This window comes from Phaseolus vulgaris, chromosome 9 (assembly GCF_051622355.1).
Source record: "Phaseolus vulgaris cultivar YP4 chromosome 9, ASM5162235v1, whole genome shotgun sequence".
Lineage (NCBI taxonomy): Eukaryota > Viridiplantae > Streptophyta > Magnoliopsida > Fabales > Fabaceae > Phaseolus > Phaseolus vulgaris.
The window spans coordinates 15,491,383-15,503,383 of record NC_143506.1 but is presented as its reverse complement, the minus strand read 5'-3'; the positions used below and the strand labels follow the sequence as shown (position 1 = coordinate 15,503,383).

The following is a 12,001-nucleotide window of genomic DNA, read 5'->3' as shown; positions in this document are numbered from 1 at the left end:
GTTGTCATCGAAGATTATGATGAACATGATTAATATCGATTATCTAATAGATAAAAATAATTAATAGTATAAATAAATGCATACTTTATTTGTTTTATAAAATTAAGATAAATTTAAAATTCACTTTTTAATAATATCTATATTTTAAATATATGTCTAATTATGTAAATTATTATTTTATTTCATAATTTAATTTATATTTATAATATGAAATTATTATTTTTAGAAAAAAATAAATAAAAAATAAAAATATATATATATATATATATATATATATTGGATCTTTCTTTTCTGGTATGAAGTAGAATGCTTTGGTTTGCTCTTGCACCCTCACACTCCCTACCAAATGGCCAACACCTATCATCAACTCACCCTTCACGCTTCTTCCTCATCCACTTTAAGCCCTAACCACACTCCTCACCAATTCCATCATCTTCAACACTGCTACTATCCTCACTTTCTCCATAACCAACATTCTCACCAATTCTTCCAACAACAACCCCAACATCTGGGACTACTCAATTCTCTCCACCCCCAAGAACAATCCACAACCACTCTGTCGTTTTGGTATATACAATTCCATTTTCTTCTTACACTCATTTTATAATTCTGTTTTCTCCATTACCTACTCTGCGTTCTGTTGGTGTTGCAGGAAAGCATTCAACACAGTGCTCTCTGATGCAAAGCACCAAGAGGAGAATGAGAACATCGCGGAGCTTGAAGATGTGTACAAAACGGGTCGTAACGAAGACACACCATGTGCAGTGTGGAATGAGTGGGAAATGTTAGCGGAAACAGTTGACATTGAGAGTGGACGCGCGAGGAGGGGTAGGAAAAGGAGGAGAAAGAAGAGAGAGGAAGAAGAAATTGTTTCGTTTTTTAAGAGGTTGGTGAAGCGTGTGGTTAAGCAGCAGGAGGTTCTACAGAACAAATTGGTGGCGGCGATTGAGCGAATGGAGAAAGGAAGATTGGAATGGGAAGAGGGTTGGAGGCGTCGAGAAGCGGAAATTCACGACAGAGAAGCGCTTATGAAAGCACGTGAGCGAGATCTGGCTGCTAAGAGAGACTCTTCCATTGTCTCCAGCTTGGAGAAAATAACCGGTCGAAGGTTCGTTCTCGTTTCTGGGAAAGGTCCTACAGTACATCAAAATTAACATCTAGCGTGTTTTTTTGGTTTCAATTTTTCATGTTTTTTTGTGATTTGTGGAAGTTATTAGATACAATTTTGGCGTCAATATTTTGAAACATGGTATTGAACGATAAAAATGGCGTTACGGGGAAGAAACATGTTGAGTGGTGAATCTTGAATTTAGAGGTAGAGTGATGGAAATTGGTGAGAGTTGAGAATGTGGAATGAGATAATAATATCCTGGAACAGAGTTGGGTACTGCAGTTTGGATTCTCAAAAACCAGTTCTTAATTTTGTGGTTTGTCCTGCTTCTGTTTTTTTCTTATCTTATTCCCTCAACCAGATATAGGTGCTGAACATTTAGATTTTTTTTTTATCCCTTCTTTTTAACTTTCATATTTTACGTCTAAACGTCATAATCTAGTAATTTTTATATATTTTATAATATTGTCACGCTTTTTTTTGTACTTAATATCTAAAAAATCAAAATTATCAAAATAAAACAAGAATATCTCTTGTACTACTATTTGTTAAAAACACGAGTAAATTTCTCTGATATATCTCGTAGTTTTTTTATATATCTAACTTAATATATTTTAAAGAATTAATAGAGTTACGGGAATGAAAAAACAAAAATGTAATTACAATCTCAGAAAATATATTTGAAATAATCAACAAATTCTCCAATAAAAAGTAATTATCAATAAAATTAATAAATATTCATCGCATAAATTACTTAAATGAGAGACAATTTTATTTGAGTTAAGGAAGAGAAACTAACTAAAAAAACACCTATAAAAAATGATGAAATCTTTATCATATCACCTAATTCCTCACAATAACAAGGGTGGAGTAAAAAATCATTTATCATGTTATATAAGAGTAAAAAATCCTGCTGCCAAGACACCGCACCACCCTGAGCTCTTCTTTCTCTTCATTGCTGCTATTCGTTGCTTGTGTCCTCTAACAAGTTTTTTGTTAGTCTGTAGATAACTATATTTTATCTATTTTGGTCATAATTATTACATTTTTTTATTTATTTTACATCCATCCATATAAAAAAAAATTAAATTTATTACATAATGATATTTATATTAAATTTAAAACTAATATAAATACTCATAAATAACTTATATAAATATTTATCTATAACTTATATAAAATATCAATTTTGAAGTAACTACATTCTTTGGCATCAAACTCAACATTATAATTAAATTAAAATAGTTTCAATTAATATCAGGTATGTCTTAAAATAATATTTGAAATAATAAAATTATGCATTTTAATAAATGAAAAGTATATAATAATAACACGCTATTTTATAAAATAATATTTTTTAGGAAAAAATTGTATAAATTACAATAACATAAGATATATAAAATAGAAACACATGTGAATACATATATTCACCGTAATTTTATTAGTTTTAAATATTTATATATACATTACATACTAATATATTTTTTTGATAAATTTAAAATAATTGATACATTTATTAAAAAATATAGATCTTAAAAAATATTTTAGGCATGTGTTACTGCAATAGTAACATAATTTTGCTAACAGTTTTATACTTAAGTCATTTTCTTGAGTTAATAAATATTGACATACAACAATATCTTAGACGTTTGAAAGTCTAACTTTATTTTATAGAAAGAACATTTTTTTTTATCAGCATTTACTCAGGCAATTAACAGTGTCTTCCGAGACAAAGTTGTGTCCCCCAAATTCATGTTCTTTGTCTTAATTCGTAAGAACACTCCTAAATTAAGTTATGTTCATCGTTGCACATTCTTCTGCATTATTAGCAAGATTATTTGAAACCGATCAAGTCCAGTTAGTTTATTTTGTGACAAAGATGGTAACACGACATTTTTACAATACAGACAGCATAGGTGAGGATTGGCATCGTAATATGGGTAAGAGAGTCTTAAAAACTATTTAAACAACTTAAAAGAATTTCAATCCAAATTTTGTTACACATTTTTTTAAGAAGCTTTATGTTGAAATTATGCCTAAAATAAAAGTGTGTTAAGCAATGTGTTTCCCAAAAGATTACCTTTCATTTCATATTTTTCATATTTGATAAGAATAGGGAAAACATTCCTTCATCAAACTCGCTTTAAAACATTATAAAATTAGTGTTTCTTCTATTGGTTTAGGGCAATAGCTATAGATAACACAACTCCTAGAACTAACCATCCCAATGTGAAATACCCAACCACTCTCGTTGGTCCAACATCCTCAGTGTCCTGCCATGAGAGTTATGAATGACATTTATAAATAAGCATATTAGTTTTTATTTTGTAACTACAAGAAGATAGATTATGGGAAGCAGAGGTACCAGTTGTGGAGGATCTTCCTCTGGGATTTTTGTCTGTGTTATGTCAACCTCGAACGGCCAAATGAATGTCTCTGTGTTCTCTACTCTGGCCAAGCTCCAGTCATAGATTCTTCTTTCTTCTTCCGAGGACAGGATGATGTATGATTCCTACAAAACCTAGTTGTTGATCATGAACAAACAGCACAAAAGTAATTCGAATTTTGAATACATGTATGTTACTGACTTTCAGAAGTTCCAATTTCTTCTCAAGTTCGTCTTCCTCTAAATTCTGACTCTTCAATTCTTGAATCTTATTGCTGTAGGCAACCCCTACCTGTGTTTAGTTGAAGTGCAGAGAGAGGTGTAAAACATTATAAGTAACTAAGTTGAAACAGAAAACCGAATTAAGGTGGTTACTTCGGACCATGTCAAAGGGACATCCTCTTGGAACACCTAGCCTACCATAATGATCCGTATCTGTAATTGCTGCATTCTAAACCACGTCTTCGTCAATTAAAAGCTCATTTACGCGTCTAAATAATAAAATCAGATGCTATATTATGCATAAAAAACCTGAAAAACTTACGTAAGCCACGGAGAATCCTTTCGACGTTTAGAGCTGAAATTAACGATGAAGGTTCCTTGGGAATTTCAATGGAACTCTCTGAATCTACATCTGTGTCGGAGGTCTCAGCTGAGGAGCTTCTGATGCGTAACAATCTCGGAGGTTTGAGAGTAAAACGAATGGTACTTGAGAAACCAAATTTAGGGAGTTGAGGGGTTGGTGGAATATTGTTAGCAGGAAGACATAGTGGGGCAGTGGTAGAGGACACAGCCATTGCTTCTTCACCTTTTGGTGGAACGGAATTGGGCTTTGCTATTATTCTGTTATTAATCATACATGCATGGATGGATAAGGCAACACTTCTTCGCCATTAAAAAGTTATCAGATGTAGTTTCTGTGAACAACATACGTTTATAGTGATAGCACAGAATTTTGTGAACAAAAGATTGTCGTTGTAGTATAGTGGTAAGTATTCCCGCCTGTCACGCGGGTGACCCGGGTTCGATCCCCGGCAACGGCGTCTTTTAATTTTTATAATTACAATATTACATTTAAACTTAAAATAAATTATGTAAGAAATTATAACAAACCAAGTCGTTGTAGTATAGTGGTGAGTATTCCCTCCTGTCACGCGGGTGACCCGGGTTCGATTCCCGGCAACGGTGTTTTAAAAATTTTTATAATTAAAATATTTATTGATAAATATAATAATATTTATGTAAGGAATTACCACAAATCAAGTCGTTGTAGTATAGTGGTGAGTATTCCCGCCTGTCACGCGGGTGACCCGGGTTCGATCCTCGGCAACGGCGATTTTTTTTCTTATGTTTTCAGAATACGACGTCGTTTATCAGCTTCTTTTTTTTTTCTCTGATCCTTGAGTTGGGTGATGACCGCTTAGAAGAGTTCAATTCGTAAAAGGTTTAGTTACCTTCGTTTGATTCCATGCATTTAAGTTTTTCTGTCTTCATACTAAGCATCATGACAACTGTGTATGTTTCACATTAAGAATAGCTGCGGCCTTTAATTTGGCTTATGTGAAGACACCAAATCCTGAGAGTGTTTCTATTGATTCAATTTTGTAGTGTTTTGTTAAAGGATTGCATTGAAGTCATGTTTTTGTGACATATCCCACATCGGCAGGTTAGAGATTTTTTTGATCTAGTTATTTTTCGTTGATTATTTATTCAGTTCATTTCTTTTGCTAGTTGCATACTTCTCATTTGTAAGCATTGGAAGGGGAACTGTTTCTCTGATTTTATTGCATCAGGTAGAGTAATCTCATCAATCCATCTGATTATGCGTTGAGTCTCAGGTGTATCTCGGTTTACCTGTCAAAGTTAAGATCTATAGTGGGATAAACACATTCTCTTCACGCAACGCTAAACTATTTTTGTCAAAGTTTACATACCCAACTTTGAAGGAAGCTGGTATTTCAAAACAGAATGAGTTCTTGTCTACAATTTTTTTTAAAGAAATATGATAAACTTGAGAAGTTTAACTCTAACTTAATGTCAGTATATTAGTATTCAATTTATACTTAAGTGTTCGTATTTCACACCTTAGTCAGTTAATTAATATAATAAATATTCATCAGACTTCGCCATTGAAAAAAAGAGAGTTGAACTTCAAAAGACTGGAAAATTGTTTTAAAACTCAAATTCAAATGAATATTGTTCCTACTTAAATTCATTATTTTGATCAAATTGCTAGTGATTGTGTATTTCCAACACACCTCTTGGATATTTCTGAATGTGAAAGAAGTTGGAGATTTCCAGATTATTTGACCGAACAACATCCATTGCGATAAGTTTGATGTCATACTAAAATTTAAGTTTCAATCTAATTTAAACTTACAAACTACTAAATGAAGGATAGAAGATCTTTTATTTGTGTATTTTATTTTGATTGTACTACAAGATCAAGTTTAATTCAAACTTAATCCTAAAAAGCTAGTAAATAAAGTGAAGATGGTTCTTATTTGTGTATATATTTTTTATCATATTACTGATAGTTAATACCTGTATCATATTAGTGATGGTTACAGGCATCAGTTACCATCAACAAGACTCATTCACTATGGTAGGTATTTTATCTTTGTAGTTTACATTCAAAACCCAGTACACCATAGCTTCATTAAACTTAGGTAATATGAATTTTACAAATTACCGTAATTTAGAATCACTGAACATAATTGAAAATGTGTATCTAATCGTAATCATTGATCTTACTTACATAACATGTATCATAATAAAAGAAATTGATTGAGAAATAACCAAATTGACACAACCTAAAAGCTCAATCAACAACTCAGATTATGCTGATACCAATAAACACAATTAAATCTATTTGATCTTGACACAAATTCATTTCTGGGCATGGCGTGGCTTACTGTATCTGACTGAGGTGAGGTGTTCTTAAGCAGAATGAAGTTGAGGATAAATTCTTCTATATTAAACAGTACTTTACCACATAGGGGTGACACAAAGGGGAAGGCTGAACTCATAACATATTTGTTGGTAGTGTGAATCAAGATTTCAGAATTCTGACAATAGTTCATCATAGTTTTTGACCCACAAACTGCGAGTTCATTCAATATAAAACACATACAACATAAACATGTTGAACCGGGGTTCAAACGCAGTTATTAAATATATTATAAAATTAAGAAGCAGGAGGAGGGTACAGAATAAAGTGGAGCTGAGATACTTAGTATGCATATGATATAGAACAAAACCAGTCGCATAAACTTACTTACATGAAGCAAGAAACGAAACAGTGAGAAAGGCAAAAAAATGAAAAGTAGAGCATAGTTTTTAAGTCCTCTTAACCGGATCAAAGTTGGAAACTCCAACAACTGCTCCAAGTATGGCTACTAGCACAACCCCACCAGCGAAGATGCTGAATAGAAAGTTCTTGAGAGAAGGGGAGAAGTCGGATCCAGCAGCAAGAGCCACCTCTGGGATCACCATAGAGGCTGTGAAGGTTGCGGCTGTGAGTCCTGTCACTGCCTTCTCCTTCAAAGATGCATTAATTTGAAGGTTGGAGTTTGACAGTGGCTTTGTTGAGAGGGTCTTCTTTGGTTGTGGTAGGGGTAATGGCCTGAAGAAGGCTTGGCATGAAGGCTTGCTGTGCGTGACAGAGGTCAGAGACAAAGCCACCGGAACAGAAGCAGAAGCCATCTCAGGTGTTGCCTTGGTTTGTGCTTACCTGGTCTGGCCTGAAGAGTCTGGTGAAGATGTTGAAGCTCAGAGACTGGATAATGAAATGGAGATTTTCTGTTAACGTGGCACTTGTAGGTTATCCTACGTGGGATATTCTGTACTTGCTATTGGGAGGATAACGTTATCATAATCTGGAACATTATCCAATTAAGACCTCCTATTTAAGGGTACCTCTGCTCAGAAGAATACCCTCTCTGGTTAGAAGCATGTAGAAACTAACACTACTTTTTATTACTTGATAAAATTTAACTAAGAATAAAAAGTAGAAAAATATAAAGTTGTTAAATTTTTTGATTTTATTTTCTTTAGAAAGCTGTTCATTTCTAGTCTGTATTTCTCATGTTCATAATTGATCTTTGGGAGGAACCAAAAATAGATCAAAATACAAAAACAAGAACTACCCTCATTCAAACAAATTATGAATAACAGAAATAAACAAGGGACCAAAATGGAGAAAAATTAAAGAGACTAAAACCCAATTACTACTAAAAACTTATTTAACAAAAAAGACAATAGACATGACAGAAAAAAGAAGCCAAGCTGCACATAACACACATCAGAAACAATATTGACCTAATCAAATTAAAGGCAGACTCAGAGGATAGAGCTCAATTGTGGGACGAAACTTTACATTGGATCCACTTGAAGGTTGGTACAAGAGTCTTGAATTCATAATTTCTTAATCATATCATATGTAGGAAGTAAAATTGTTAATACTAAGCCCTGTATTTATACTAAAGAACCACTCCCAATTATCACCAATTAAATCAACCAATGGATGAAATGAAACATAGGAGGCTCGCATGTATGCAGTTGATTCATGTATTGAGCACCCTAGGGTCTGGCTCCATACGTTTGAGATGAATTCCTTGTGGAAGAAGGTTGTATCTGATGTTGAGTTCTTCAAATATTTTCTTTATTTCCATCACCAGTTCAGTTCTTCTCCTGTTTTTCTCCCCAAACTCTTGAAAGTTCATTGTGTGGGTAACGTATATACCCATCTTAATCTTGTTTACGTCTTCAATGTCCTTCACTACTAAGCCATGATTAGGGTGCCAGTATTGGGGATTTCTCTCCAGGTACCTTAATTATATAAAAACAAATTAGAACAAAGAAAAACACAGACATACTGTGAGCATGACAGGAATAAGAGTTTATCCTCCTGTTGAAGATGCACACTTGCACTTGCAATAATTCACAATCAAATTTATATGCAACATACTAATTCACAATATACACTTCATAAGGTAAAACTTCGAAGGTATGTTTCCCTTTTTTGGTCATATGTTATTGCATGATCCATGGATGGACCAATAATAATCGGAAGCCATAACTAAATCATTTGATGAGGTGAGTTTTAAGTTTCTAGACAAAAATAAAGGACTATAAAGAATATACTCATTTACTCATGAAGATACAATTAGCTTACCACTTTACTTTTTCTCTGAGTGCCCCAATTTTCTCAGCTGGTGTTGTAAAATCAATTGAGAACTCTACACGGTCGCCCATATCTGGGCTTCTGTAATAATTGCTAATCGGTTTCATGGCCAATACAGAATTTGGATAGTACACTTTTTCATTGTTAAGCTTCAAGAAGACTGTGGTCAGTATATTCATTTCTTCAACCAATAGCTGTCAGATTAACAGAAGGCATTAATATGCAAATCTCAAACAAGGAAACAAAATTTAGTTGCTATAGATTACCTCAACCCCATCAATAACACATCGATCACCAACATCGAATGGATGCATCACAAACACGAAGATGATAGCTTCAAATATGTTCTTACAAGTGTTTCCAAACATGAAAGCTGCAAGTACTAGCTGGGAAGAGAGAAATACAAGTACTTTTGTTGTTGCAATCTCCATTAGTAGAAGCCACACAATTATGTTTACCACTATTAGGATTACTGTCACGAGCTTGTTTAGTTGTATCACAGCAGTTTTGGTGTCGCTTAAGGCATGTGCCAATGATTTGCGTTCCTGATATACCTTCAACTGAAGAACACCAACAATAACAAACATTATGGAGTGATATGTTTGCAACCCAAACAGAATTTCAGTCCTCTCATTATCACGACAATTTTTTAGATGATGTAGTAGACCTTACCAACCAATCTGTTAAGGACTTCCTGGTAATCTGTCCCGTTTCTGCTTCAGCCAGTAAGGGATATACCATCCGCACTTCTTCCTTAATCATGAACCTCCGTAGTTCATCCTCATCAATGTACCTATTCATAATGACAGAACTATTTAGGAGAAACAAGAGAGGCAAATATCACAAAAAAGGAGAAGGACAAATACATTTTACAGACAACTAGAAGTGACAGTGTATATATACTTACGTGCAACCATGGGCAGCAACATTTCTGAAAATGTAATAGGCTGCAGCAATTGCTTCCATCTCATTAGTAATCTCTTTATCAGTCTGTTCATTTTCTCCATCATCAAAACTTTCATCTAGTGCACCAGAGATTGTGGACAGCCCTGAATTTGTCATTGCATCTACCAAGACCTTCATGGTCCACGCAGAAACCTTCTCTTGTTTCATCTGGTGAAGCTTCGCAATATCAATAGTCTCTTTCTTCATTCCACCCTTACCATCAGTACTCCTGAAACTAAAGTGACCAACACTGAGGGATGCCCCAACCTTCTCAGCCTCTTCTACAAGTGGAGGCCCAGAAAGAGTCTGCAGAATGTACTGATGGAATAGCGATTCTTGAATTCGATCAAAGAAAGATTTAACATGAAAATTTGACGCCAAAATCTTCAGCAACAATGTCTTCACGAACCACAGGAATGCTCCAATGAGGAGGGAAACAAGAGTCCATGTTACTCCATTCAAAATCTTTGTGGCCAATTCAGATCGGTGCACCCCCCGGTTAATCAACAGAACCCATGTAAGAAGAACCAAACCAAGCCAAATGAAGAACTGGACACACTTCTTCAGTCCATGGACAAAATACAGCACCTTTTTCCTCAACAAAAAGTTGGTCTCAATCAAGAAAACAATAATGCGCATGAACCATCTGGTAACCAACATGCCACAAAAGGTCGCCAACACAAGCACACACCACCTCCAAATCCCCAAACCCCAAATCTCCGTCCTTCTAAGTTTTTCAACTGTTAAACTAGCCACCAAGCTACTTGTAATGCACACAAAAACAAACCATTCAAACAAAACCTTAGCTGTCACTCTCCTACTGCGTTTGCTTTTACTCAATTCAACTTTTCTGTAAATGATTTCATCGAAATCCTCCCCGCCAGCCGGCCCGGGAGACGCCATCAACGGCGTCTTGGGAGTGATCACAGAAAGGATGGAGACTGTTCTATTAACAGTTCCAGGTTTATTGTTAATAGGCGATGCTTTATATGGTGAACCAACACTCATATTTTCTTGCAAAGTTGAGGTACCATTCTCTTCCAAAAGGGTACCATCAACAGGGTAAGGCTGTTCACCAAACCTTGATTTGGGTTTGGAATACACTGACCTTGTGAGTGATTTTCTCCGAGTGAGATTGGCGTTGGAAGCGGGAACCTTTGGGGGCTTGTTTGGGCTTGGCATGAACCTTATCTCAGGGGAAGCACAGTTCAAAGGTGGCGACTTTGCAGCAACCTCGTTGTCGTTTAACATTCTCTGCGCCATCAAAGATTCACCACCACCCTCATTTGGAATCGCCACCATCACTTCCCTTTTCTTCTCAGCCATGCTCACTTCGCCGCCTTGCAGACCTTGCTTGTCATAATTGGCATCCATTCATAACCCTGCGCCTAAAATGCAAAGTTGACGAATTTAATAAGTGACCAATCACAACAAATGAACACACTGACGCTAGCCTACTATTGAACATGTGTTCTTCCTTTTTAAAATGTTAATGCTATATATCAAGAACAACTTGGATTTGGACTAATAGTATTAGACAAAATGGTACAAATAAAAGAACAATAGAGTATGAAAGGAAACAGATCAGGTGGAGCTGTAACTAGTTATGTTATGTGAGATAGTGAACAGTGGATGACAGATAGAGTTGGTTGGCAAAGGTTGAAAAAACACAAACATAGACACAGGTGTAGCTAAAAGCACCAATGGAGGGTGAAGGTGCTTACATGAGAGTCAAAAACAACGGCCAAGTTTTGAGGGCAAGGAAGAAGACTAATTGAAAAGTTTGAGTCTTTAAACTTTAAAACAGAGAGAGAGAAGGAGAAAGTGAATGGGTTGAAGAAACTCTGGATTTGCATCACAGGTCCCAAGAAAGTCCAAACCTAAGAAGGTAAACAAGTAGCAGAGCAAGTATGCTTTACTAAACAAACATAATTCATCATCATCATGAATCAGAGGACACACCTTTTTGCATCAAACTTGATCTACGGTATAACAATTGCAAGCATCTCTCATAAACATATAAACTCCAATTTTATTGCTAGTTTTTATTTATGATGTAAAGTGATAAGGAACAATACATTGGTACTCCTTGTGTTTACTATAGAATAATTAAAAAATCGAGATTTTTAAGATTGTTTGGTTCGTGTTAATAGAATAATATTAATCTTTTGTTTTTTTAAGTTGTCTTTTTTGTAATTAGTCCCTTATTTATAAAAACTAGTTTAATCAAATGAATAAATTTGTTTCCTTTTACATTGTTAGTGGTGTACTATCTCCTCTCCTTTTACTTTGATGCATGTCCATTTCTCTGTTAAGCCTTTAAGTATGGGGTCTCAGGGCAGTTTTTCTTCCAACCTTCATTTATGTCTTCTTA

General features: G+C 34.8%; 4 protein-coding genes and 3 non-coding genes across 8 annotated transcripts; 4 read left to right on the top strand and 3 right to left on the bottom strand.

Moving 5' to 3' along the window:
• Positions 1-307: 307 nt before the first annotated feature.
• LOC137820368 (uncharacterized) lies at positions 308-1,429 on the top strand. Its single transcript, XM_068624422.2, has 2 exons — positions 308-567; positions 653-1,429. The coding sequence occupies exons 1-2, from the start codon at positions 347-349 to the stop codon at positions 1,152-1,154; spliced, it is 723 nt and encodes a 240-aa protein (XP_068480523.1). The 5' UTR covers positions 308-346; the 3' UTR covers positions 1,155-1,429.
• Positions 1,430-3,175: 1,746 nt separating this feature from the next.
• On the bottom strand, positions 3,176-4,427 carry NDHU (Chaperone DnaJ-domain superfamily protein). The gene is made up of 5 exons (XM_068625947.1): positions 4,042-4,427; positions 3,880-3,941; positions 3,700-3,789; positions 3,477-3,623; positions 3,176-3,384 (listed from the first exon to the last, which is right to left on the bottom strand). Exons 1-5 carry the CDS (start codon positions 4,352-4,354, stop codon positions 3,283-3,285), a joined length of 714 nt encoding a protein of 237 aa, XP_068482048.1. The 5' UTR covers positions 4,355-4,427; the 3' UTR covers positions 3,176-3,282.
• Positions 4,428-4,468: 41 nt separating this feature from the next.
• TRNAD-GUC (transfer RNA aspartic acid (anticodon GUC)) lies at positions 4,469-4,540 on the top strand. The gene has a single exon. It is a non-coding gene; the product is annotated as a tRNA-Asp (tRNA).
• Positions 4,541-4,613: 73 nt separating this feature from the next.
• Positions 4,614-4,685, top strand: TRNAD-GUC (transfer RNA aspartic acid (anticodon GUC)). The gene has a single exon. It is a non-coding gene; the product is annotated as a tRNA-Asp (tRNA).
• A 75-nt stretch (positions 4,686-4,760) lies between these two features.
• Positions 4,761-4,832, top strand: TRNAD-GUC (transfer RNA aspartic acid (anticodon GUC)). The gene has a single exon. It is a non-coding gene; the product is annotated as a tRNA-Asp (tRNA).
• A 1,753-nt stretch (positions 4,833-6,585) lies between these two features.
• Positions 6,586-7,202, bottom strand: LOC137820369 (uncharacterized). The gene has a single exon (XM_068624423.1). It carries the CDS (start codon positions 7,200-7,202, stop codon positions 6,837-6,839), a length of 366 nt encoding a protein of 121 aa, XP_068480524.1. The 3' UTR covers positions 6,586-6,836.
• Positions 6,635-11,727, bottom strand: MSL10 (mechanosensitive channel of small conductance-like 10). Of its 2 annotated transcripts, none has more exons than XM_068624421.2 (6): positions 11,590-11,727; positions 9,590-11,015; positions 9,355-9,475; positions 8,949-9,242; positions 8,674-8,876; positions 6,635-8,327 (listed from the first exon to the last, which is right to left on the bottom strand). In XM_068624421.2, exons 2-6 carry the CDS (start codon positions 10,999-11,001, stop codon positions 8,063-8,065), a joined length of 2,295 nt encoding a protein of 764 aa, XP_068480522.1. In that variant the 5' UTR covers positions 11,002-11,015; positions 11,590-11,727; the 3' UTR covers positions 6,635-8,062. The 2 variants fall into 2 exon arrangements, with proteins under 2 accessions (XP_068480522.1, XP_068480521.1); XM_068624420.2 differs by lacking the exon at positions 11,590-11,727 and adding an exon at positions 11,352-11,568.
• Positions 11,728-12,001: the final 274 nt, after the last annotated feature.

Coding starts and splice junctions, on each gene's coding strand:
- NDHU (XM_068625947.1), bottom strand. CDS start 4,354: ATGATTAATAACAGAATAATAGCAAAGCCCAATTCCGTTCCACCAAAA. Junction 3,624..3,699: donor AGAAATTGGAACTTCTGAAA/GTCAGTAACATA, acceptor TAGGTTTTGTAG/GAATCATACATCATCCTGTC. Junction 3,385..3,476: donor AGGAAGATCCTCCACAACTG/GTACCTCTGCTT, acceptor CTCTCATGGCAG/GACACTGAGGATGTTGGACC.
- LOC137820368 (XM_068624422.2), top strand. CDS start 347: ATGGCCAACACCTATCATCAACTCACCCTTCACGCTTCTTCCTCATCC. Junction 568..652: donor ACAACCACTCTGTCGTTTTG/GTATATACAATT, acceptor TTGGTGTTGCAG/GAAAGCATTCAACACAGTGC.
- LOC137820369 (XM_068624423.1), bottom strand. CDS start 7,202: ATGGCTTCTGCTTCTGTTCCGGTGGCTTTGTCTCTGACCTCTGTCACG.
- MSL10 (XM_068624421.2), bottom strand. CDS start 11,001: ATGGATGCCAATTATGACAAGCAAGGTCTGCAAGGCGGCGAAGTGAGC. Junction 9,476..9,589: donor GTTGCTGCCCATGGTTGCAC/GTAAGTATATAT, acceptor CATTATGAATAG/GTACATTGATGAGGATGAAC. Junction 8,328..8,673: donor CTCAGAGAAAAAGTAAAGTG/GTAAGCTAATTG, acceptor TATATAATTAAG/GTACCTGGAGAGAAATCCCC.